General features: G+C 35.3%; 1 protein-coding gene across 2 annotated transcripts in view; it reads left to right on the plus strand.

Moving 5' to 3' along the window:
• The window catches only part of LOC128014210 (ATP-binding cassette sub-family C member 8), a 71499-nt gene continuing 46076 nt past the window's right edge, over window positions 1-25423 (plus strand). For both annotated transcript variants that reach the window (XM_052597592.1, XM_052597593.1), the window contains exons 1-11: window positions 1-541; window positions 4286-4448; window positions 5834-5975; window positions 7903-8024; window positions 8584-8750; window positions 11611-11853; window positions 14699-14887; window positions 16641-16805; window positions 17333-17488; window positions 20319-20453; window positions 20660-20822. In XM_052597592.1, the coding sequence (XP_052453552.1) occupies window positions 518-541; window positions 4286-4448; window positions 5834-5975; window positions 7903-8024; window positions 8584-8750; window positions 11611-11853; window positions 14699-14887; window positions 16641-16805; window positions 17333-17488; window positions 20319-20453; window positions 20660-20822 (1669 nt within the window). In that variant the 5' untranslated portion in view covers window positions 1-517. The remainder of the gene's footprint in view (window positions 542-4285; window positions 4449-5833; window positions 5976-7902; window positions 8025-8583; window positions 8751-11610; window positions 11854-14698; window positions 14888-16640; window positions 16806-17332; window positions 17489-20318; window positions 20454-20659; window positions 20823-25423) is intronic.

The following is a 25423-nucleotide window of genomic DNA, read 5'->3' on the forward strand; positions in this document are numbered from 1 at the left end:
CATTGTAAAAAGGCAGTATTTTAGGTCCTTTTCATCCCACCCTCGACAGAATATATATTTCAACCAAAGTGATTACATTTAATGGAGACTATATTATAATCCCATGCTATTAATTTCATTTGCACGCTTAAATCAATTGTAGTGTCATCGTTTACGTGTGATTGATTGATTGATTGATCGGTCGTTGTCGCGTCGCTCTGTCGCATCAGTGATTGGTCGCTCGTATTGCGCGCGTGTGTAGTCTACGTGACATCTGGACGAACTGAGCTCGAGCAACTTTCAAATCGATGTTTGGGAATTTGGAACTGTCGGATTCTGTGACGCCTCTTTTCAGCACCTTGGTCAGTTCCTCTGAGGAGAGACTCGGACCCGATGGCAGAGACACGGGGAATGCCAGTTCTGTTTTATTCTTAACCCATTCCCGTGTGAGTCAGGCGCTTATTCTGAACGAGGTCTCTGGACTGGAATGGAAATCATCTTATGAGGTCGCGGTTTTGGGAACAACTGAAATTTCAAGATGATGGCCACGCGCTACAGACGGGTATGCTCATGTCTTTCTTTTCTTTCTTTTTTTTGGATTAATGGTTAAAGCGGCTGCCATTACAAATGTTTATTATAGTTACATAATGTTATTATAGTAGAGTTTTAAATAGGCTGCATGTTGGCCTTTAAATGACGTTTAAAAATTATGTGTTGAATTGTGTATGTTTATACACACAGTTTATATACTGTTTTTACCTTGGCGACTATTTTCTCGTGAGGAAGTTGTTGGGAAAACCATATGTGAGGGGGGTTGGGTCTGGGACAAGTGAACGGATGTGCTGCGCATGCGCGGTGGTTTTGGAATGGATCAGTGTTTCAGTGGAGTGAAGCCCCAAAGAGAAAAAAATCGATATACTATAGCCAGCTTTCCACGGGAGTCATTTCTCTTTTGTTGTGCATGAATAAGCACCTCAAAACACTTCAAAGAGATTGTTTATTATTATTATTATTATTATTATTAATTATTTGTACCAGTGTCTATTAATTTGAGTGGCCTTAATCTTTGCTTTTCAGGGAACAGTATTATTTTGGCCTCAAAAAGCTGTTTATTTATTCATTTGTATTATTGAAATCAGAATGTTACACATACCTGTATTATATGGCACAATGCGTATCCCTCTGATTTAAATAATTACCCATTTAAATCATAAATTAGAGTGAAGTTAGGGAAGTATGCCTAGTTTTCATGAAAATGAATGAATAAATATATTTTTATTAATTTATACTTATTTCATATTTTAATTAGATTTTTATATTTTGCCTTTTTATTTCATTTTTCTTTTGTTTATTTATATTTTTATCTTGGGGTAGAACTAAATAATGTACAGTGTAATACAGTTACAAGGAGTCTCTCTAAAACTTGACTAAAAGCCGTAATCTAGGTGGTTTTTAAAGGATGTTTAATGGAAACTACAGTACATGCTACAATACAGATTTCATTACAAATTGGCTGAAATATTAGCCTATACCTACAGTATAGGCCCTCTTTTGATTTGAAACGCTGTGTAGTGCAGATCATAGGGTCATGCTACTCATTTAATCTTCGGGAAATGGTTTTTGAGGGGAATTAAATTACAGTGTGATAAAGTGGCAGTGTTGTACTGCTGCATCTGCTTCTCCTAGAGCATTCAGTCAGGTTGTTATTCATTCTCTTACTTGACTGTCATGTGTTTGTATGCATGTTTCCTTCTGGAAGGCAGGAGAGTAAATTCACACTTTGCCTTTCTGAAATAGCACATCTATAGCACACACCTGTCTGTGCCTTCCTTAACACCTTCGAGTGACAGATCAACCTTATCTTCTCACCACTACGTCAAAAGCTTATCGCAGTATTCCTGAGGGGTTGCTTTAGTTTTGGACAGAAAGAAGGATGGATTGCAGTCCATATACACTCTAGCTCTAATATCAGCATGGGTCAGGTAACCTGACATAGAAAGTTCAAATTTCAATATTTTATTCAGAATACAACATAGATGACATATCAAACGTTTAAACTGAGAAAATGTATAATTTTAAGGGGAAAATAAGTTGGCATCAACACATCTCAAAAAAGTTAGGACAGGGCCATGTTAACCACTGTGTGGCATCCCCTCTTCTTTTTATAACAGTCTGCAAACGTCTGGGGACTGAGGAGACAAGTTGCTCAAGTTTAGGAAAAGGAATGTTGTCCCATTCTTGTCTAATACAGGCTTCTAGTTCCTCAACTGTCTTAGGTCTTCTTTGTCACATCTTCCTCTTTATGATGCACCAAATGTTTTCTATGAGTGAAAGATCTGGACTGCAGGCTGGTCTTTTCAGTACCCAGATCCTTCTTCTACGCAGCCATGATGTTGTAATTGATGCAGTATGTGGTCTGGCATTGTCATGTTGGAAAATGCAAGGCACCTTGGATATATCTTTCAGCATTGATGGTGTCTTTCCAGATGTGTAAGCTGTCCATGACACACACACTCATGAAACCCCATACCATCAGAGATGCAGGCTTCTGAACTGAGCGCTGATAACAACTTGGGTTGTCCTTGTCCTCTTTAGTCCGGATGACAGGGCGTCCCAGTTTTCCCAAAAAAAAAAAACTTCAAATTTTGATTCGTCTGACCACAGAACAGTTTTCCACTTTGCCAAAGTCCATTTTAGATGAGCCTTGGTCCAGAGAAAACGCCTGCACTTCTTGATCAAGTTTAGATATGGCTTCTTTTTTGTCCTATAGAGTTTTAGCCGGCAACGTTGAATGGTGGATTGTGTTCACTGACAATGTTTTCTGAAGTATTCTTGAGCCCATGTTATGATTTCCATTACAGTATCATTCCTGTATGTGATGCAGTGCCGTCTAAGGGCCTGAAGATCACAGGCATCCAGTATGGATTTACAGCCTTGACCCTTACGCACAGAGATTGTTCCAGATTCTCTGAATCTTTGGGTGATATTATGCACTGTAGATAATGATAACTTCAAACTCTTTGCAATTTTTCTCTGAGAAACTCTTTTCTGATATTGCTCCACTATATTTCGCTGCAGTATTGGGGGAATTGGTGATCCTCTGCCCATCTTGACTTCTGAGAGACACTGCCACTCTGAGAGGCTCTTTTTATACCCAATCATGTTCCCAATTGACCTATTAAGTTGCAAATTGGTCCTCCAGCTGTTCCTTATATGTATATTTAACTTCTCCGGACTCTTATTGATACCTGTCCCAACTTTTTTGGCATGTGTAGCTCTAATGAAATCCAAAACTAGCCAATATTTGGCATGACATTTCAAAATGTCTCACTCTCAACATTTGATATATCTATATCCTATTGTGAATAAAATATAAGTTTGTAAATTAATCCATTCCTTTTTTACTCACAATTTGTACAGTGTCCCAACTTTTTTGGAATCGGGTTTGTAAATATTTGAGTAATATAAATCTCATTTATTTACCCTAAACGGTGTTATATTTTGACACCTCATCAGCCATGTTTTCTAGATATCAGCATCATCCACTGAACAGCCCATATTAGTAAACCATTATTTCTGTGTGACCTTGTTACATAGCCTTTCGTCCTTCAATCTTCTCATACTGTAAGTTTACATTGGGTTTTGAATTTCATGATCGTCCAACCAGGTCAGTCTCTGTTTACTGTGAGTCAGTTCAGCACTCCTGAACATGTTTGATGTCTGATGCCAGGCGTGTACCTCACTTTGACGTACATGCCGGTTTTTCAGTGCCGCCCCCAATGCAATTCTCTCCTCTCCTGCTAACCCCCCCCCCCCTCCCTCAAGCTCCTCTCTCTCTGTTTTTCCATCATGCTGTCTCTCTCGCCCTCTTTCTCTCTCTCCTCATGAACACACTCCTCTATACAGCTATCCTCCCACAAGGTCAACTCTGAGCTCTTGATCGCCGCAGCACAGCCAGATCGCGTCGCGCAGGAATGGAGATGCTTTTTGTTTTTTGATGGCATTAAGCTGTGTTGGTTATTAAAAGCATGCCCGTGAGCCGTGGCTTTGCCGGTGGAATCCAATGCAGACGCCCCCCTGTCGGAGTGAAGCTGTTTGGATGTGCTCATCCCATGCAGAAGCGGAGCTGCTATTGCGCTCTACCTGTGCAGTGATTCACTTCAGCTGATATCCTCCACCTACAGCAAGGATGTAACGGCTCCTCTGTGGACAGATTATGCTCTGAGAGGATCCCTTCTAGATTTTTACCCCTCTCCTGTGATCTTTTTCCTCCTGTTTCGGTCTTTCTCCTACTGCATCACCTCAGAGACCCGATACCACCATGTCCTTGGCGTTCTGCGGCAACGACAACAACTCGGCCGCCTACAACGTGGACGCCGGTGTCCTCAACAACGGCTGCTTCCTGGACGCACTCACGGTGGTGCCGCACGTCTTCCTGCTCTTCATCACCTTTCCTATCCTCTTCATCGGTGAGTGTCAAAGGCAGGTGAGAACCAGTGAACGCTTGTGTCACAATACTAAGTGGATGGAGTGAATGAACTATCTATGACTTTACTATGTACCATGAGTTTAATTATGATAGATAGAGAGATAGATAGATAGATAGATAGATAGATAGATAGATAGATAGATAGATAGATAGATAGATAGATAGATAGATAGATAGACAGACAGACAGACTTTTGAAGGTGTACCGCACCATTTAGATTGGTGTTTTGTTTGTCAAAGGATCAGAGAAACAGACAGGAAGTGATTAATGAGCTCTTTGAAATTCATTTTTGAACATTTGGCTCATTCATTACGGAGATAAACACTGCATAATTGATCTGCACTCAAGTAGTCATTTGCCACAAATGAGGTTTGGTCAGCCACATAGAGAGACCAGGACAGAGTTTGTCAAGCCTATGTGGGAAACATTTTTAGTTTAGACAAACCAATGTGACCTTAGTGGTTGAATGTACAGCTGAAGCCGTTACACTGTCAGAGAGTCGAGTTACAGGAAGAACAGCGCTCAATTCCCAATACCAGAATAGTCCGAACAACGGTAAACTATCCCACTAATGTCACAGTGAACAATATCTCTGTCACACTTTCTATTATTCATTTTCCAAATGATTTGGAATCATGACCGATTAATTACATTTTTTTATCATTTTTTTCTGTGAACCAATGTTTATATACAAATGACTGCACACTGCAGATGCCTTGTTTATTTTGATAATAATGAAATTTCAAATAAATGTTGAACTTTCCATTGATCTAATAATAATATTATATATATATATATATATATATATATATATATATATATATATATATATATATATATATATATATATATATGATGTTTTTACAAAAATATTAAGGATCACAACTGTTTTAAACATTAATGATAATAATAAGAAATGTTTTTTCAGCAACAGAACACTTAAGGGCAGAATAAGTGAATCAGAATCACTGAATTCAATATAGTTACTATCTATTTATTGTGGGGAATATTATGCATAAAAACCTACATCAGTGTTAATATGCAATACATGTTGCTGTTTGTTTTGAATCAGCATCTTCATATCCCTAATATCCGGTTCTTCAGGATATCGAGGGCAAAATCTCTCACAATGTTATTACAGCAACCTGGAAAGGACATTGATTTTGAAAAAAAAAATTCCATTGACACAGTGTATATATGCTCAAGTTAGAATTGCTAAGCACCTGCCAAATGTGCATGTGTGATGTTTATATTTTAAGGATTATTATACAGGACAAAAAAAAAGTACTCCCCTAGGATCACTTCCTGTCAGAGAGAATTCTGTTGCTGGAAGCAATGTACAGATATTTAACCTCTGTACTGTAGGTTGGGGGAGTCAGAGCTCCAAGGTGCACATCCATCATAGCACTTGGCTGCACTTCCCCGGACACAGCCTCCGCTGGATCCTCACCTTCATCCTGCTCTTCATCGTCGTCTGTGAAATAGCTGAGGGCATCGTGTCCGACGGGTGAGATTTGTGTGTCGATCCATCTGTCTGTCAGAACCTGCCAAGAACCTGCTTAGGGCATATTTCACCCCAGAATCAGTTTCAATATAAAACATTAGGACATTTTAGGAATCCTTTTTTATAAAAATCATTATTAATCAACATTTATTATTATTATTATTATTAATTTTAAGGCAATGCATATATAACAAATAAATATATATATATATATATATATATATATATATACTGTATAGTGCTGGGCAACAGTTAATTTTTCTATCGCGTTTAATCGCATGATTTTCTGTGATTAATTACGCTTAATTGCATTGCTACTGTATGGACAAAATTCAATGATGAATTTGAAAGTAGTGTATTTGTAACATGCTGATTGAGACGTGAGACATTTGGATCCATCTGCAGGCTTTTAATAGACAAAAACGTGATCATAAACAGGCAGGGGTCAAAACAGGGATAAAAAGGTATAATCCAAGAGCAGGCAAAAAAGAGTAATCCAATAAGAAATCCAAGGTCAAAATACGTAGGCAACGCAAGACAGAAACTAGACAGTGTATCACGCCAACAGGCTAAGAAATAATCAGCGATGTGTGTGTGTATGTGTGCAACTTTTATAGTGTTCCTGATTTGAACCGTGTTTTGCAATAATAATGAGTTCCTAGGCAAGGGTTTATGGGAAATGGAGTCCAGAGTGAGCCAAGACAAAACCCTTATCGTGACAGTATTGTGCACTTTATCATTTAAAAGTACTGCTATATGAACAAAACTGCTAAAAAAAATTGGTTTGCAAACACTTAAGATTTTTAAGTGCTTTTTAACAAATAAGGTTTTTTTTATTACAGCAGTATTCCTTTTACATAGTAGCAGTTAAAGTATTTCTTCCAGTCCAGAGCCTCGATCATAACATTATCACAGGCAGCTTCCTATTAGAGACCTGCACTCTCACGGCACCCAATGCAGCAGAGTGCAGCACGGGACAACACTAGATGGGCGAGTGCGTGTGCGGGCGGATAGAGACTAGTGTGTGCAGGATGACGGAGAATAAGGGTGTACTCACACTAGACAGTCTTAACTGAGCCCCGTTCGTTTAACTAGTGTGATCGCTCCGTGCCAAAACGTCCTGTTTCCCACTTATGAAGTCGTGATTACGAGCAAGTTCAGAGCCAGTGTGCAACGGGCTTTCATAATAATAATAATAATAATAATAAACTGCATTAATGGGTGATAAAATAATTGTCAACGTTAGCTAATTAATGCATTAATGCTAAAATAACGCGTTAACTTGCCCAGCCCTAATGTATATATCCAAAATAAACATTTTTGTTTACATAGTATATGTGTGTGTACTGTGTATATTTATTATGTATACATAAATACACACCCATACATGTATATATGTATAAAATGAATATATACTTATATATAATATAAATTATATGATTTAAATATATACGTGTGTGTGTGTGTGTGTGTATTTAAAATAATTTCTACATGAATATATTGTAAACTGTAATTTTTTCTCTATGATTCAAAGCTGAATTTACATCATCCTTGTAAGAAACATTTCTTATGATTGTCAATGTTTGAGACAGTTGTTCTGCTTCATATTTTTTTTCGTGCAAACTGTGATACATTCGCTTTCAGGATTTTTTGAAAAAAAAAAACAGCATTTATTTGAAATAAAAATATTTTTTTAACATTTTAAATGTTCTTAATCTCTAAGAAATATAAATGTATAATAATTAATATGCATTTATTATGTATAAATTAAAATCTTGAGAATGCAATAATGGAAAATACCCCCCCCCCCCCCCCCCCCAAAAAAAAAAATCACATTTCACCATTCATTCATTCATCCATTAAATTATTTTCCATTTGGAGTTGTAAATGTTGATCCATGGCTAATACTGTTTCTTTCTCCTTTTCTCAGGTTCAATCAGTCGGTCCACCTGCACCTCTATATGCCATCGTGTCTGGCCTTCATGGCTGCCATCACATCAATCATCTACTACCACCACATAGAGACCTCCAACTTCCCCAAACTACTGATAAGTGCGTGCCAGCCTTCTAGTGTCTTTTGTTTACTGAGTTTTTTGTTACTTGGATGTTAATTCATAATGCAAATCACTTTCTAAAGTGTGATGCAAAGCCTCATTAAATGTACTTTGGGAATTACTGCAATTATAATAACAAGTTGGCATCTTTTGAAAGAATAATTGAACTGCTCCAGCTATTCACATAGATCCCATTCTTCTAAAAAACAAAACAAAACTGCATTGCAGTGCTACAGATTAATGGCCCTTGATGGTGCAATGCTATTTCCCAGCTACCATTTCATTTCCAGGATAAAAAAATGTTTGTTACAATGATTTCAGATCATCTGAACAGTGTCTAGACTAGAGAGTGAAGTCACAGCCCTGTAATAACATTCCTCTGCAGCAATATTTTAGACTCTAACCTTATTTATCATCCTGTCTCTGAACATCTGGAGTGAGAAGCCATTTCAAAGTTTTGCCTGCTGTGCAAAACCAGTAGAGACTGATGCCTTTGGCGCTGAAGTGTGTAGAGGATCTGATATAATTTTTCATTGTATTTATTTTTTCTTTCACAGCTTTGCTCATTTACTGGGTTCTGGCATTTGTCTCTAAAACAATCAAGTTTGCTAAGTACACAGAGCACGGCATCGGCCTGAGACAGCTGCGTTTCGGGATCACGGGTTTACTGACACTGCTATATGGCCTGCTGTTGGCCGTGGAGATCAACGTCATCCTGAGGAGGGTAAATGATTGTGTGTCTGTGATTTATATTCCTGGACATTCATTCTACATTCTCCATTTTGATGTATTCTATTCTTCAGCCTTTGGCTGTGATTGTCTCGTTATATATTGCAGTTTTGGAAAATACCAAAGTCTGATCACGTCTGCTGACAGATTGCAGGGAATTTGGGATGCTCTGAGTTCAATTCGATCTTTAATCTTTATTCTGATGTTTTATCTGTCTGAATACAGCGTATTTTCTTTCCCAGTTGTTTGTTGGTTTGTTTCAAAAACATTTTAAAACATAAAAGGAGATATTTAGTAGAGTGTCCAAGCTGCTCTTTTCCATGCAGTGAAAGTAAATGGAAATAGGTGCTTCTGAACTCCAAAATGTGGTTATGAATGTAAATATGACTGGTTTAATTATAGCTATGCATCTCATTATAACTGCACTGTTATGGTGCAGGGACCTGTGTTATGATTTTATGAATTGACATAAAATGGATCACATATTCCAATAGAGGATGTTTGAGTGCAATATCTCTTTACTAATGTAATTAATTTTGAGTTATCACATGCCAGTTATTAAAAAGAAAAAGAGAGATTAATTAAAATTCTGCATTTGGATTTTACAGATTTTACTTTAAGATACAGATTTTTGTTACATTTTAGTGTCTTTATGTGAATACAAATCTGTATATATTTTTCATTATCATTTTAATATGTGGTAATAACGCTTATATTATTATTATAAATAATAATACATTATTTTAATGCAGCGGTTCTTAATTCCAGTCCTTGTTTCTCTTTTCTTACACGCTTGATTCAGATAATCAGCTCGTTAGAAGTGAGCTCCGTGCATGGACTGTGTTCCCATTGACATGGTCCCTACACAGTGTTCATTGCTCCATACTCCCTGAGCAGCAGAAATCTGCTGAAGTTAACCTCACTTCGTAACATTCATTCACGGATTTGCGCTGCGCATCATCTTCACACACGGACAAGTGTGACATCATATACCTTTGTACAATTTAAATTCACGTCTCGCACACTTCAGTGCACTTTGAATGGAACATATACGCTTGCTCCAAACTGGAATCATGGCACTTACGTTCAAATAGAGCAATCGTTTGAAGCCATAAGAGAAACATACAAAATGTGCAGAGCAGAAGTTCGCGAGGACTGGAATTGAGAACAGCTTTTGAATTTTAATATTTTCAAGTAGTAAAGTTTGCTTCGTAATGTAATTTATTTGCAATATTTGTAACTGGTAATATAATATAATATAATATAATATAATATAATATAATATAATATTTCTTGAGCAAACAAGTTTGAATTTTCAATCATTTCTAAATAGTTAGACATGAAGCAACTAGGGATTCTCATTTTAACCGATTAATCGTTAACCGACTGTAAGGATTTGCTGCATTATTAAAATATGCTATGTGTATAAAATAAAATTGAGGGTGTTTTTAAGAAGAAAAAAAAACACAATTCTCGTATAAGTCGCAGAAAAGAACAAAAATTACAAATATAAGAAGCTATAGCAAGGCAACATTACGGAGCCCCGCACATGACGTGCAAAAAAAAAAAAGAAATATTTTTGCGCACAATTTTATCAATTTGTTTCCTGGATGTACTGAAATGTGCGCATGATTATTATTTCGTTCCCTTGATTTGCTAATTCATTCCCTTGTTTTGCTAAATCATGCACACAATTTACTAATTTGTTCTCTCGATTTATAAATTGTGTGCACAATTAAGCAACTGGAGGGAATTAATTAGTAAATCGTGTGCACAATTTAAAAATCAGGAGAATCGTAATTGTGCACACGATTTAGCCTACTATGTTTTTATGCATGCCATGTACTATATAAAAGACAAGCCGAAGTGAAATAATTTAGGCTAAAACAAAAGTGAAACCAATTTTGGATCTCTTGTTTGACAAAAAAAATCTAATGTTTCGTATTTGCGACGTATTTGATTGACAAAATATTTTTTATTATGTAAACCTGTTTTTTTTTAGGCTACTTCACTCACGTTCCAATATTCGCATAAAACAAAATGTGTTTGGCATAACATCATGGCAGTACGGTGATAACGCTTAATGGCACAGATTTAACTACATATTTAAACTGAGCAGTGTGGGCTTTTTTTATATGTTAGACTGACTGTATTTTATCATGATAATGAACAGGCTGCATTGTCAAGGTAGCAATGCTTAACCGTGTGCATGCATGCAGCGCCAGCGCAATCAATTGAATTGTTTCCTTCTAACAGTGAAAGCAACTACTTCTTTTAGTCATAAAGATAATCGTAAAAGGGTTGCTTTTATTTGTGTACATTCACATTAATAACAAATCTTTGTGCCCATGTGAATCCTCATGTTTTGTTGTTTGCTGCTTTATGCACATGTAAAATCAATCCCCGGATTTTTTGTATTTTTATTTTTTTGTATTTTTAACGGGTCACAGACACTTATCCTTTCTATTTTTATTCAGTTCTAATTAACATTTTTTAAATGATCTTGTCTGTAAACCGCTAATAATCGGTTAATGAGCGCCAGTTGTCAGTTAGGAGAAATAACCAAAATAAACATCCCTAGAAGCAACCTAGAACAATTAGTCTTAACTATTTAATTACTTTCATTAATTAAACTCTTCATTTATTAAATTACACTTTATAGAATATTTGAAGAATGCCTGAAGAAACAGTTTGCCTTTGTGTTTTGTCATCAAACTATTTGACATTGTGAGATTTATGAAAGGAAATTCACTGTTTTTAAATTATGTTCTTCAACGTTGAGATTAGAAACATTGCTTTTTCCTTTTATGTACAACTGGAAGAATTCTGACTGTATTTTCTCTATTTTTCCACAGCGATATATGTGTTTTGCACACCCCACTGAAGTGAAGCCACCAGAAGATTTACAGGACCTGGGGGTTCGATTCCTGCAACCGTTCGTGAACTTGCTGTCCAAAAGCACATACTGGTGGATGAACACCTTCATCACTGCAGCACACAGACGCCCCATCGATCTGAAGGTCATTGGCAAGCTACCGATTGCCATGAGAGCTCTAACTAACTACCTGAAGCTCCGTGAGGCCTTCGAAGCCCAGAAGGTACATACGGAAATTTGCTTACTTTTCTACCAGTGCTAGGATGTGACACCAAACAATGAGCAAAGGAATATTTTTATGGAGTTTGAGGCCTAGATACAATCAGCAAAAGTACAAAGCTCAACGTAGACTCTAAACATACTACTTTATACTGTCTCTGACACTTTAGGTCTTTGTTTAAAAAACAAAAACAACAAAAATTTGGGTTAGAATAGTTTCCGAAAGCACCGTTATGAACACAGCGATGCTGTAAAAGCCTATTAATGAGTGGATGAGAGCGTTTAATATCCCTGACATCTTCTGTAGTCTCATGTAGCCACTTGTTAGCAACTAAAGAAGACTACGAGCTATTGAAAAGAATCACAAGTGGATTTACTGAAGTGCTTTATGTTGTAGAATAAAATGTGAAAAAGATATCCTAAGATTGTGTTAAACACAGACCTTATTTCAGGCATTTAACCAAAAGCCCACTTAAAAAAAAAAAAGTGCTAGCTTGTTTCCTTGTTTTGGCCTAAAAAATGCAATTGCTAAAACCAGAACCAAATGTGCTAACATGGAAACTTTTTGCCAGGTTTTGGTCTTCAAAAATAAGGAGTTGTTAAAACCAAAATTGAAAGTGCTAACATGCTAACTTGTTTCAGGGTTTTGGCCTGCAAAAATACAAAATAAACTGCTAAAAGCAAAGCCGTAAGTACTAAAATTCTGACATTTTTGGAGTTTTGGCATACAAAAATATGGAAATATCTGGAACCACTTGTTTCTGCGTCTTGGTCTACATAAATAAAGAAGTGCTAAAACTGGAACCGGAAGTGCTAACATGCTAACTTGTTTACGGGTTTTGGCCTACAAAAGTATGGAAGTGCTGAAACTGGAACCAGACATGCTAAAATGTATGTAAATATTTCCAGGAGATATGATATATATATATATATATATATATATATATATATATATATATATATATATATAATGTGATACAAAAACGGTATTATTTATAAAATTATCATATCTCACTCCCTATAAATGAATAATTCACTACAATTACTGCATTAATAGTATTGTGGTAATATAGTAATTCTGAAGTCTCAGTAGTGGCTGTTTAAATGATGTATCACACACACACACACACATACACACACAAAAATAGAAATAAAAAACCATCTGTTATCTGTGGATTTGGGGATGGCAGCTCTCTCTTTGATGATGAAGATGAAGTGAAAAGTCACATATGTCACAAAACCACAGCAAGACAGATGTAGAATAGCACTTAAATTTCATTTTTAGAGCGTACGTGTCGTCAGAACAGACAGAAGACAGAGGATGTTGCTTTTGCTCTGTGAATGCAGTGACCTTTTGACCCTCAGCGGGGTGAAGGACTTCTCCATCTCTGTTCTCATGGGAGTAAAGAGCACATGACGTATGCAGTTACGTGTCTGTGTGCACATTTCCAGGTAAAAGGATATCGTGAGAGTTCATAACGTGACAGTTTTCACGTGCGGCACAAAGCAGGATGTGGCATCGGTCACGTCTCGGGATGAACTCCATTAGTAATGCCCGTAATAAATGCTACATTCGATTGATTCCGTCCTTTAAAGCAATAATTCAGGATTAGTGTCACATCAGGATCCATTCTAGTGCAACACCCATTTTTCACCATCTAATCAATTCCTATATGATAAAATCAAGCCCTGCCTTACATTTTTCTTCACTTAATAACAGAAATGCACCAATGTGCTAACAGGGAATGTTCGAAGAATGTTCTGGCAAGGTTTCGGTTAGTTTTTTCTCTAAAATATTTTAGTTGGACTTTTGTTAAATTCTGTTTTTCTTTTTTTTTTTTTTTTTTTACCACTTCTTTCAGAACGTTCAGAGAACATCCAAAAAGTAACATTCCCATGATGACGCATACAAATGGAATGTTCCCTTTACATTCATATAAAAATAAATAAATAATTAAACATTGAAAGAACTGGATATTTTGCATGTTCCGAGAATATGTTATTATGCAGAGGTGTTTTTAGTTCACAGTAACCTCCTCAAGTTTATGGCTACAGCATTTGGTTTAGAGAAATACCAGGGTCATAGCTAATGAGATTCAGAGTTTTGTGTTCAATTACATTTCAAATAAAAATGCATGGCAGAAAATAACAGCAGTGCTTGTCCGTTAGGAAACAAATCCGCTAATACAGCTAAGAGGTGTTTGAAATGCACAGAGCAATCCATAACAGCATTGTAATCATGCATATGCGCTGTATTTTAAATGCATATTAGCATAACAAAACACAAGGAAGGAATAGCTCATTTCCTCATTTCTCAGTATGTCTGTGTAAATTCAGTCTTCTAAGACAGTCTTCTAAGTAAAATGTTAGAACAAAACCATTTTGTTTGTTTGAATAATTTCTTAATCATTAATCATAATAACCATAAGACATAAGAGAGAAAATGTGGCACCTGTATCACTAAGCAGCTGTTTAGTAAAGAAAAGATAAAAGCCCTTTTCTGAGAGCTAGAAAGCTGCATACATGAACAACCTGAACAAAAAAGTGATCAGATTTAGCTGGTGTTGGAGAATGCTTTCTATTTTTTACACTTAATAATCCCATAGTTCGCCTAGCAACATGCTAACTCAAATGCTGGAATCAAATTTCTTCAGGTCACTTATGAGGTTCCATGATGGTTATTGCTTTAGAAGGTACTGCAGCTGTCTATGTGCTGTATATAGTACACAGCAAGCTTAGAACAGAGATATTATGAATTCCTCCTTTGTAGTAGAGTGAATCATTTAGATGCATTCATGTTAATCTTGGTTCTATTCGTATCTGTTGTTACTTTTCTGTTACTTATTCAGAGGCCTCAAGGCACTCAGCCACAGGGGCCCAAGTGGATCTGGACGGCTCTACGACAGGCTTTCGGAAAACCCCTCCTCCTCAGCATCACCTACCGTTTCATGGCAGACCTGCTTGGCTTTGCTGGGCCGCTCTGCATCTCCGGCATTGTGCACCATCTCAGTAAAGAAAACCACACCATTCAGCCACCGGTAAGAGCAATAACCTCTTTTGCACACATCTGAGCCATGTATAAAACAACCAAGAATAAACGCAGAATTTTGGTCGGTCCAAAAGTAAAAGACACTGAAATTCAATTCTTAGAGTAGTTTTGTTGTTGTCACGAACAAGTGCCTTTGTTCTCTGAGGTATTTTAAGGGGGAAATTATTGGGGACTCACTTCTGGCCAGGGTTCTTTTCGTTGTAACATTTTCATCTTGTGTTACAAAGTGTTTTATCGTCATGCTGCTGTCATCAATTATTAAAAAGTTTAACAGCATACTGTCTGGCTCTCGGATGTCGGCCTATTTCGATGTTTTTGTATGATGTAATCCACTTTACCACATGGAGTTATATGAGATATATGAACTAATCTTTAAATTTTTTAAATATAAAATGTTATTAAAATGCGTTAGTATTTATTTATCTGGTTACCACACTGAAAGCCATGGCCTTCATGCATGTACTTACATTGATTTATTTAGAGAGAGGCATTAGTAGTAGAGAATAGTCGTCCTATGTTTTTTGTATAAATTCATATTTTCCTGATTTATTATAAATGTGTCATTTTGTTTTCCAAATTATTTTTACTTATTTGTTTGCAAAATTTTTGATATTTTATAATTATTGTAAATAGATTGGGTCATTGGGTGATTTCTAAACTTTTTAATTAAACTTTGAGGGGACACACATCTGCTGAAAGTAATAACTGAGTGTCATGATTAATTTATGGTTATGGCATTTCTAATAGAGGAAACAAATAGCTGTGATGTGTTGTTCAGGGTAGAAATTCTTCAGAAATTGTATTCACTTGCCAGTGGCAATTTTTAATGAGTATCTATAGCTTAGACATTTGTATAGTGGTGATTAAATTTCCTTTAATTATTCCTATTCTTATTTATTTCATAAGTTGAAAATGCAGTGAAGAGACTTATTGTTCTGTCCGTGGGGATTAGTTTTCATTGGTTTAATTGACTCATTTGCTGCTGCTCTAATCTTTAATTACATGATATAGGTTATATATTAGACTTATAATTAGTGTCCTGTGGTTTCTCTTTAGAGGAAAATTGCTGGCTGGTGACAGGATAGTGCTGTAGTAACTGATTTAGTTTATAAAACATATACTGTAAAAAAAAAATCTGTAAAATTTACAGTAAAAAATTGGCAGGTGATGTTGATGAAATTTTAACACAAAAATACAGTAGAAACATTTTAGGTTTTACGGTTTTAACTTAAATTTACAGTTAGATACTGTAATTTCATTATCTGATATAATGTGAATTGGTGTACAGTGTCATTCACACAGACACTAAACACCATTGTGGTAACACACATAAAAAACAGAAATAATGCAAACATTCATTAAACAACATTAAATGTAACACACACCCCTAATATACAAAACCGATAAGAAAAAACTAAGAAGAAACGTGGTTATTTCAACCAATATCAAATTTTAAATGCAATGAAGGCAATTCTGGGAATGTCAATTTACGGTCATTCACCGTAACTTTTACAGTGTTTTTCACTTTCAAAAATGGTTTACATCAGTAAAATTTTATTTGATATCCAACACAGTTTTTTACCGTTATATTCAGTACACAGTAAACCATTTAACAGATTTTTACTGTAGCATTTTTACAGTCTTTTACCGTTAAATTCACAGTTATTTTTTTAACCTCTCACTGCCCAACTAGTTTTATTGAGGAAGTCATGGCTAACACTAAATGGTTTGGTGTATTTCAGGTGAAGCATCTTGGAATCTACTTCATCTCCTCCCAGGAGTTTCTTGCTAATGCTTATGTCCTCGCTGTGCTACTGTTCTCCGCTCTGCTCCTCCAGAGGACTTTCCTCCAGGCCTCCTACTATGTTGCCATCGAGACTGGAATCAACCTGAGAGGAGCCATTCAGGTCAGCGCAGCAGAGACTTCAGTGACTCCATAACCTTTAAATGACTGAACCCTGAAGCCTCTTGTAATGTTATCAAGAATTTTCATAAAAAACATAATTTAGAAGTAAAAGGGCGGACTGTTGACTCAGAAGTAATCACCCAGTGCATTGATTGGCTAATAGTTTTGTTTGTTTGATAGCGACGTTCCTCATAGATGGATGCTGCCGCCATTTAGGTCAAAGATGCATAAATAACTCAATACATATCAAACGATCTGTAAGACAAGACAAAGCAATATTTGCGTTACTGATTTGAAAGAGAATTTTGTTGTAAATTTAAAAGTAGTGCGCTACTTTACCAGTTACTTGAAAAAGTAACCTGATTATGTAACTTGTAATGCTAGGTAATGTTAGTTCAAAACTGTTAGCCTGAATGCACTGTAAGTCGCTTTGGATAAAAGCGTCTGCTAAATGCATACATTAAATTTTTTATTTAATGCATTACCCCCAACGCTGCAAAATAATATGATATCCGGTTTCACTTCCAGACAAAAATCTTCAATAAAATAATGCGTCTCTGCACCTCCAACATGTCCATGGGGGGAATGACAGTGGGCCAGATCTGCAACCTCGTCGCTATAGACACCAAACAGCTGATGTGGTTCTTCTTCCTGTGTCCCAACCTGTTTGCAATGCCAGTTCAGGTAAAGCCTCAAATGAGTTTTCTTTCTCTATAGAGTTGAATGCATTGGGGAATATTGGCGCGAGTCTATGTATGGGCTTTGAGTCAAATGTTTCAGCCATATTGCCTTATTTGCCTCAGAGAAGCAAGTAAAGTTTTAAATAGATATGCCCTCACATGGGTTTTATCTGGGATGTTAATCTGCACTTGACCTACTTAAGAAGAAATGTTGTTTTAAGTCCAACATGTCCAGTCCCAACAGGAGTCAAAGTAATTCTAAATTAAAACCTTAACTTGACTATTTTAGAGACTTAGATTTATTAATCTGTTTTCTTACAGTGTGTGTACAGTTTTAATTTAGAATAGAGAATCTGTAGATCTCAAACTTTACACTACGTATCCAGTGACATCCCGACAGTGTGGTAAAACTGCTGAATGAATGTAATGTATTAGGTTATACTATATTAAGTGACGTATAGACAACCCCTCCACCCTTTCCCTTGGTTTTGTGTCTGTTTTGGTTTGCTTTGCTTTGCCTTGCATTGTGTTTTTGCTTTGTTTTGTTTGCTTTGCTTTGGTTTGTTTCATTTTTGTTTCTTTTTTTGTTTTACTTAACTTTTTGGCCTTTAGTTTTTTCTTTTTCTTTTTTTGCTTCACTTTGTGTTGTTTTGCAATTTTCTTTTCTTTTTTTTTTCTCTGTTGTCTTTTGTTTTGTCTTTGTTTTGTTTTTGTTGTGTTTTGATTTTAGTCTTTTGTATTTGTATTTCTATGGAAGCATATGGGTAGCAATAGTGATTGACAGGGCGCGAGGGGGCGGAGACGTGATCGGCTCGGAATGCATTTTCAATGTGCAGATTGAATTTTGCTACATTCATTGCGGGACATTGAATGAAAATGCAATCGTAAGTGTCTTGACTGTGAGTGTTAATGCAATTAAGAAAAATAGCATTTGAATGATAATTTTGCCACAGTTTTTGCTTGAACATGTTATGCATATCTAATCATTTCTATAATACATTTTCATTTTCATTTTGCAACATATAAAGCATTAAAATTAGTATTCATTTTACATATTAAAGCTAGTGTGTGAAATGGCAAATGAAAATTATGTAATTTAATTTTAATTTCCATTTTGCACCAAACATTGCACAAATGTATTGGAAAATGTAAATGTAAATACAGAAATGAATTGCCATTTTACATATTACATTTCAAATTGAATATTGCTACCCATATGCTTCCATATATTTCTTTTGGTTTTTTCTTTTGTTGCATTGCAAAATGTTTTTGTTGTTGCTTTTTTGTATAATGCTTTTAGTTCTTTTTTGTTTTGTATTTGTTTTTGCTTTTCTTTAGTTTTTTTGCTTTTTTTGCTTTGCTTTGTATTGTTTTTATTTGTTTGTTTTGATTTTCTCTTTTATGTTTAGCTTTTGTTTCTTTGTTTGTTTTTCTGTTCTTGTATTTCTTTTTGTTTTGTCTTGTATTGTCTTTCTTTGTGTTTTATTTGTTTCCTTTCCTTGCTTAGTATTTAATTTGCTCTGTTTTATTTTGTTTGCTTTGCTTAATTGTTTTGCTTTGCTTTTTTTTATAATGGTCCTGTCATTTACTTGTAGATTCATTTTAGGGCTGTCTGTCAATGGAAATATTTTATTGTATTTTATTGATTAATCTTGTGATTTTTTTCAAAGATTAAACTTTAACACATACAGTTTCTTTGAGTTTTGAAGAAGAAAAATAGACCTTTTGTGTAATTATTGGGTTTATAAACTTGTAATGACGCTCACAATGCAAAATTTTTCTAATAATTTACTAAACCCAATCTTTAATTTAATTCAAATTCACAGGGAATGCAAAAAAACTTGTCAATGCAAAATCAATAATAAATATCAATCAAATATACACTAATTCAATAATTTAAAAAGAACTTCCCCTATGCTTTGGATACTGGATGTAATCCTACATGTGTAAAATAAATTACCAGTATATCAGTCAAAGTTTTAAAGTCATTTCTCCACAGACTGACTTACCTTTGAATGGCATGACATGAGTTGGTTACAGCAGACAGATCTTGAGCTGAACAAAAGAAAATGTAAAAACGTTGCAAAGCCGCTCAGTATTCCTCACACTCCTCCTGCAATCGAACGTGTTTCTCCTGAGAGTAGACAGTGTGAAATGTCAGATACATCTGCAAGATCTATTTTTAGCTTTTGTATAACAATATTTTTGTCCTCAAAACCCTCATCTTGTGTAAAATGGAGTGTCACTTGTAGAAATGTTTCATTGTCAGTGTCAGTATAATATATATGTTTTCATAACTAAATGTTAAACGTTATTAATTAAATGTTATCTCAACATTTGAATTATAATATTTCATAATATTAAAAGTTTAACCCACTGTAAAAATGCCATGATATTTTGATCATTTGTGGGAAGGAAAATGCTGTGAGAATAAAAATACATTTTCAGGTATAACTCTTTTAATGGGGTATATATTGTGGATAAATATTGATATCAATATGTCAATGTTAAATAAATGTTAATGTCAATGTTAAATAAAGTAAATCATTTCCAGGTAGTATTTTAATTTGTTCTAGTGCAATGCTAATATAAAAGCAATTTATCATGCAAAAAAAAAGAAAAGAAAAAAGTGCTGTCTGTGAATATACAGCTTCTTCTATATTTTACAAAGAGGGATCATCACACTGTGAGATCTTTGGCATTAAAATGTAATTTTTTTAAGCTCCCTTGATCATAAAAATACAGGGCAGTTTGCCATAAACCTTGTCTTTAGCGCTTACTGTGACAAAAGTGCTACTGAATATAAAAGGGTGACATTTTCCTCTTGGTTTCAGATCATAGTGGGAATCATCCTCCTTTATTACCTCCTGGGAATAAGTGCCTTGATAGGGGCCACGGTCATCACCCTCCTGGCTCCGGTGCAGTACTTTGTGGCGACCAAGTTATCAGATGCACAGAAAAGCACATTGGTGAGCTTCTTTACTTTGTTTCTTAATGTCTTAAGAAACTGTGCACATAAAGATTTTGTTCAAACACATATGACATGTGTACAGGGAAGTACACATTTATTTATTCAAATAATAAACCTGTCAAATATTGAGCTCAAATAAGAGCCAGGAGATTTCAGGAGCCTCTAGCATTGTTGCTAATGAATAATTTATGTGCTGATGCTCAGGAATATTCCAGCGAGCGGCTGAAGAAGACCAATGAAATGCTGCGGGGTATCAAGCTCTTGAAGCTGAATGCCTGGGAGCACATCTTCTGCTCGAGCGTGGAGGAGACCCGGGGCAAAGAGCTCACCAGTCTGCAGACCTTTGCCCTCTACACCTCCATATCCAGTAAGACTCAGCTTTCACAGTTACCTCCGATAATATTAAGACTGAGAGCAAACATGCTTGTTAGGGTAGGGTTAGAGATGTCATGTAAGGTTATATATATTATATAAGGTTCTTTGCATTAAAGCAAAAAATAACACTTTTTTGTATAATGGTTAAAACTGTGAGCACTAACAGCTCAGACTCTCAATTGTATCAGCAGCAATTTTGGCAGAAACATAACATGTGAATCTCAAGCATTATGAGTTATCACTGAGTTATCTACAGGCATCGCTGCAAACGCTGTTGGACCCAGTGTAGCAGACTTATTTTAGATAATAAGAAGTGTAAAATTGCAAAGTCTGAAATAATAATTAAAATGAATATTTAAAATGCAATACATATAAAATGTAAAAGAATACATAGAATTAGTTCTTAATAGTTTATAATTTTATTTGCTTTGTGTGTGTTTTCTATACATTAATAATATATACTTATTATTTAATTCATTTTAATTCATTTTTTGCAAAAATGAAAATATAAAAGTGTGTCTGTGCATGTATGTACAGTATATTTAACAATAATTTAAATGCTTATATAAAACTAAATATTAGTGCTGTCAATATTAGCAAGTTAACGCGGTTACTACATTTTTCCAGTTTTTAACAGCATAAAAATGATTTAGTGCAGGGGTGAAGCTACTCACAAACACTGCCTCTGTCTTTTTCTTGACAAGAATTGCGTTTATTTAGACGCAGAATGTTTTTATGACCACATCAAACTGGAGAATTTTTAGATGGGCACTGCACTTCACCTCAGCTCCAGTCGCGAGTCAAACGAGCGCGGAAACGATACAGGTGATGAGGATCTTCAGAAGAACATCAGTGGACTGCGTTCAGATGAGATGTTGTCTGGCCATATATCAGTAAAAAACAATCTTCCTGCCCTGTCGGCTGTTATACTATGCTCATTGCGCGTGCTCTTCAATTGCACGCACAAATACGGCATCACGCGCTGTAACCTGTATCGTTTAATATTAAAGTGTGAATGAAACCACAAGTGTGCATGTCAGATCCATGTCACGTTCAGCAGTGGCAGCTCTTAAAGTAATAGCAGCCAAATAACCTAATAACGCAGCTGCTGTGATGTGTGTTAATTAAAGAACAAAACAACAAAAAGAGGGAATCAATCATTTTTGTAGCTTAACAGACCCATCTACATTTAATTTAGAATTTAGCATTCGAAAATTTTATAAAATGTCCTTATATTTCCTAACATGCTGAAAGTAAATATGACATTTATTACAATGGGTTTATGTGAAGCATTTTCATATTTCAGCCTGTCTTCAGCCATTCTTGCTGGGAAGTAGAAGCAAAACATGCATAAATATATTTTTATCACTGGTTTCTTGCCAAACACACTTTGACAGGGGAAAATGCAGAGAAAATACATCTATATTAATGGACTGGTCTTGGAAATTCTCAAGGAGATGCTACAAGATGCTTAATATTTTTTAATAAATGGAGATAAGAAATACAACCTGTAACAAACTCCCAAAGCACTGAAGATTACAATCAAGAGCTGCTGGCTGCATCTGTGGAGTGTGTTTGTGTCTTTGACACCGCTGCTCTTTAAAGCCTCTCTGATTTAAGCCAAGGTTACACTACAAAGTTCTCATCTCTCTCTCTCATCTCTTATTTCTGTGTTTTTGCAACATTCGCAGTATTGGAGAAGGACTGTGTTGCTCAGCAGGAGAATATCCTGCATGCGGTGCTGCAAAGAGACTTTGGCTTCATGCCATCATTAAGTCTGAATGGCTGCTTTCTTCCCTGAGTTTACTGCACAGTAAACTGATCAATGTTTTCACATTCAAAAGATCCACAGGTTTCAATTCTTCACTACTTACTCTTTAATGAACAACAACTACAGGTAAAAGAATCACAAATAACCTCAGGAAATATAGCAGGAGGTCAAACGAGAACATCAAAAACCTTCCAGCTTCAGCAGGAAATGGGCAAAGAGCCTGTCACACAGCAAGCTCAGCTGGAGAAGAACGTCCAGCAGCAGTGGAAACTGCAGCGATAGCAGAGAAATATCTGATAGCCTGATGTAGACACAGCAGAACTCATCACTTTGATTACAATTCTATCCCTGTAGGTATTAAGATAAAAAATAAAAATAAAAAAACATCTTGTCTCTGGACTGAGCTTGTAAAGCCTTTGTCGGCTCAAAAGAAACAGAGTTAATGTTTCTGACATAAAGCTCACAGCAGAGTTATGCTCATGTCAGCAGGTCCGACTGCAGGTCATTTCTTTTATTCGTTCTGCTCAGTGTGTGAAGGCAATGGAGAAAACTGTTCAGCCGCGAGAGATGATGATAGTTACTACAGTTTCTGGTTAAATGAGATGCTACAGTCAATTTAGAAAAAAAATCCCATTGGTTTTCTTTATAGAAATATAGATTTTTAACAATTCTTTTGAAACCTTTTAAGACAGAAACACCATGAGCTCCAAGGTTATTAATAGCCAGCAGTGACCACCTACTCCCATGAAGCTTTGTGAATGGATCGACTGAAGAAAGACACTCGTCTTGGACTCTAAACTCTTTATATGTTCTATATACTTATGTTTATTATGTATGTATATCATGTAAACAAAAACTTATTTTGGATGCGATAACTCATGATTAATCATTTCACGGCATTAATATATGTGTGTGTGTATATATATATATATATATATATATATATATATATATATATATATATATATATATATATATATATATATATATATATAACACGCTCAAGTTTTTACAATTTTAACAAAAATTTAAATGAAAGGAAAAGCTATAAAAACTAAATTTTATTCAAGATATTAGTAAAAGCTATAGTAGTGTTAGTAACGCTGAATAATAAGGTTTTTGAGCAGCAAATCATCATAGACTGATTTCTGAAGAGTCATGTGACATCATCAATGATGCTGAAAATTCATGTATGATCAGAGAAATAAATTAAATTTTAAAATATATGCAAATGGAAAATAGTTGTAAAATAGTAGTCACAGTTGTAATGTTTTTACTGTATTTTTGATCAAATGCATGCAGCCTTTTGAACATAAGAGACTTATTTCAAAAACATAAAGCATTTTTCCTTTTGAATATCAGTATACAGTATAAATATAAAAGTGCTTTCAGTAGCTGTCAGAGTGCTGAAGTGAAAGCTACCATTCTGTCTGTAATATCTAGGCAGAACTGGGTCATCAACACATTTAAGTGAATCTGAAGCATCTAAAAAAAATAGTAAGCAGCTCTTAATAAAATAAGGTCGGTGCAGGAATGTGTTTGCTTGTCAACGTGCGTTATCTGTCTGAAATACCTCTGAGATTTTTAGTTATTAGCTATGAGGTATTGCAGGGATAGTAGGGGTTTGTGCTGGCCCACAGGGTACTAACTAAAATCTGAACAGACATTCATGAGTTATGAATGCAGTCAAGTCTCGTTTGCCCTCATGTAATGGAACGCAAAGACGTACAATTGTGAAAATGATAGCGAGAAACAATCAGATCCGTTCCTCAGCATTATACAGGGGTTTAACTGCCAAAATCAATTATTTATCATCAATTACTTAACAGCATAAACAGATATTTGCTGATTTACTATTGACCAACTTTATTCTTTAATTAGCAAGATTAAGGCATCTATTCGTTCAGTAATGTCAGCAGCCAGCTGGCAAACCAGTTCTGCAGATCCAGCATCTTTCAGCTATCAGCAACTTTGTGAATGTGCTGAAGTTTCTTACACTGATGAATGGATTCACTGTGGATTCACTCTGCTGTGGCACTTACAACACTTACTGTACAACAAGCTGTTCACAAAAGCAAGTGCATTTATGGAATTGCACTTTCCTTTATGTAGTTTGGAAGCTATATTGAGTTTTCAGGGCTCAGAAAGAAGGACTTTTCCCTGCTGGCCCAGAATATACACATAGCCCGATCTCAATGCAATTAATACATATTTTAAGGGGTGGCTAACTTGTACGAATTCGTGCATTTTTTTCTAAATCGTACGTATTTTATGAGAAAATAATTTCTAGCAAATATGAAATATATCGCTATTTGTTGTTTAATTGAGTTTATTTCTCTTTATTTATTTATATAATTTACTTACTGTTCTTTTTATTCTTTTACTTTATAATTTTTTTCAATATGCTTATTTATTTTTACTTTTAAAATGTACATATATTGTACATACATGCTAGAAATACCTGCATTTTTTAATATAAAATTGTGTTTTCTTTACAGTTTATTTTTCTTCAACATTTTATTTATTTTTTTTGACAAAAATACATAATTTACCAAAATATAACTTGGAAATGGAGGAAATTATACATATACATATTATATGAATATGTGAAAATGAGCACACATAAATATGTCATAATGAGTGTTCAAAATCATCTATAACATGTTACAAAAAGTTTTGACCAGGTAGTTAAAGATTATCGCAAGTTTTACAATAAAGTATTATTTCAGTTCCCTTTCAAAGGAACTTTGAATTGCGTCCTCTAGGGGTCGCTATGGGGAACACTTCATCATGACCCATGTCTGAAGCATAGATTTAAAAAA

The sequence above is a fragment of the Carassius gibelio genome, chromosome B25 (assembly GCF_023724105.1).
Source record: "Carassius gibelio isolate Cgi1373 ecotype wild population from Czech Republic chromosome B25, carGib1.2-hapl.c, whole genome shotgun sequence".
Lineage (NCBI taxonomy): Eukaryota > Metazoa > Chordata > Actinopteri > Cypriniformes > Cyprinidae > Carassius > Carassius gibelio.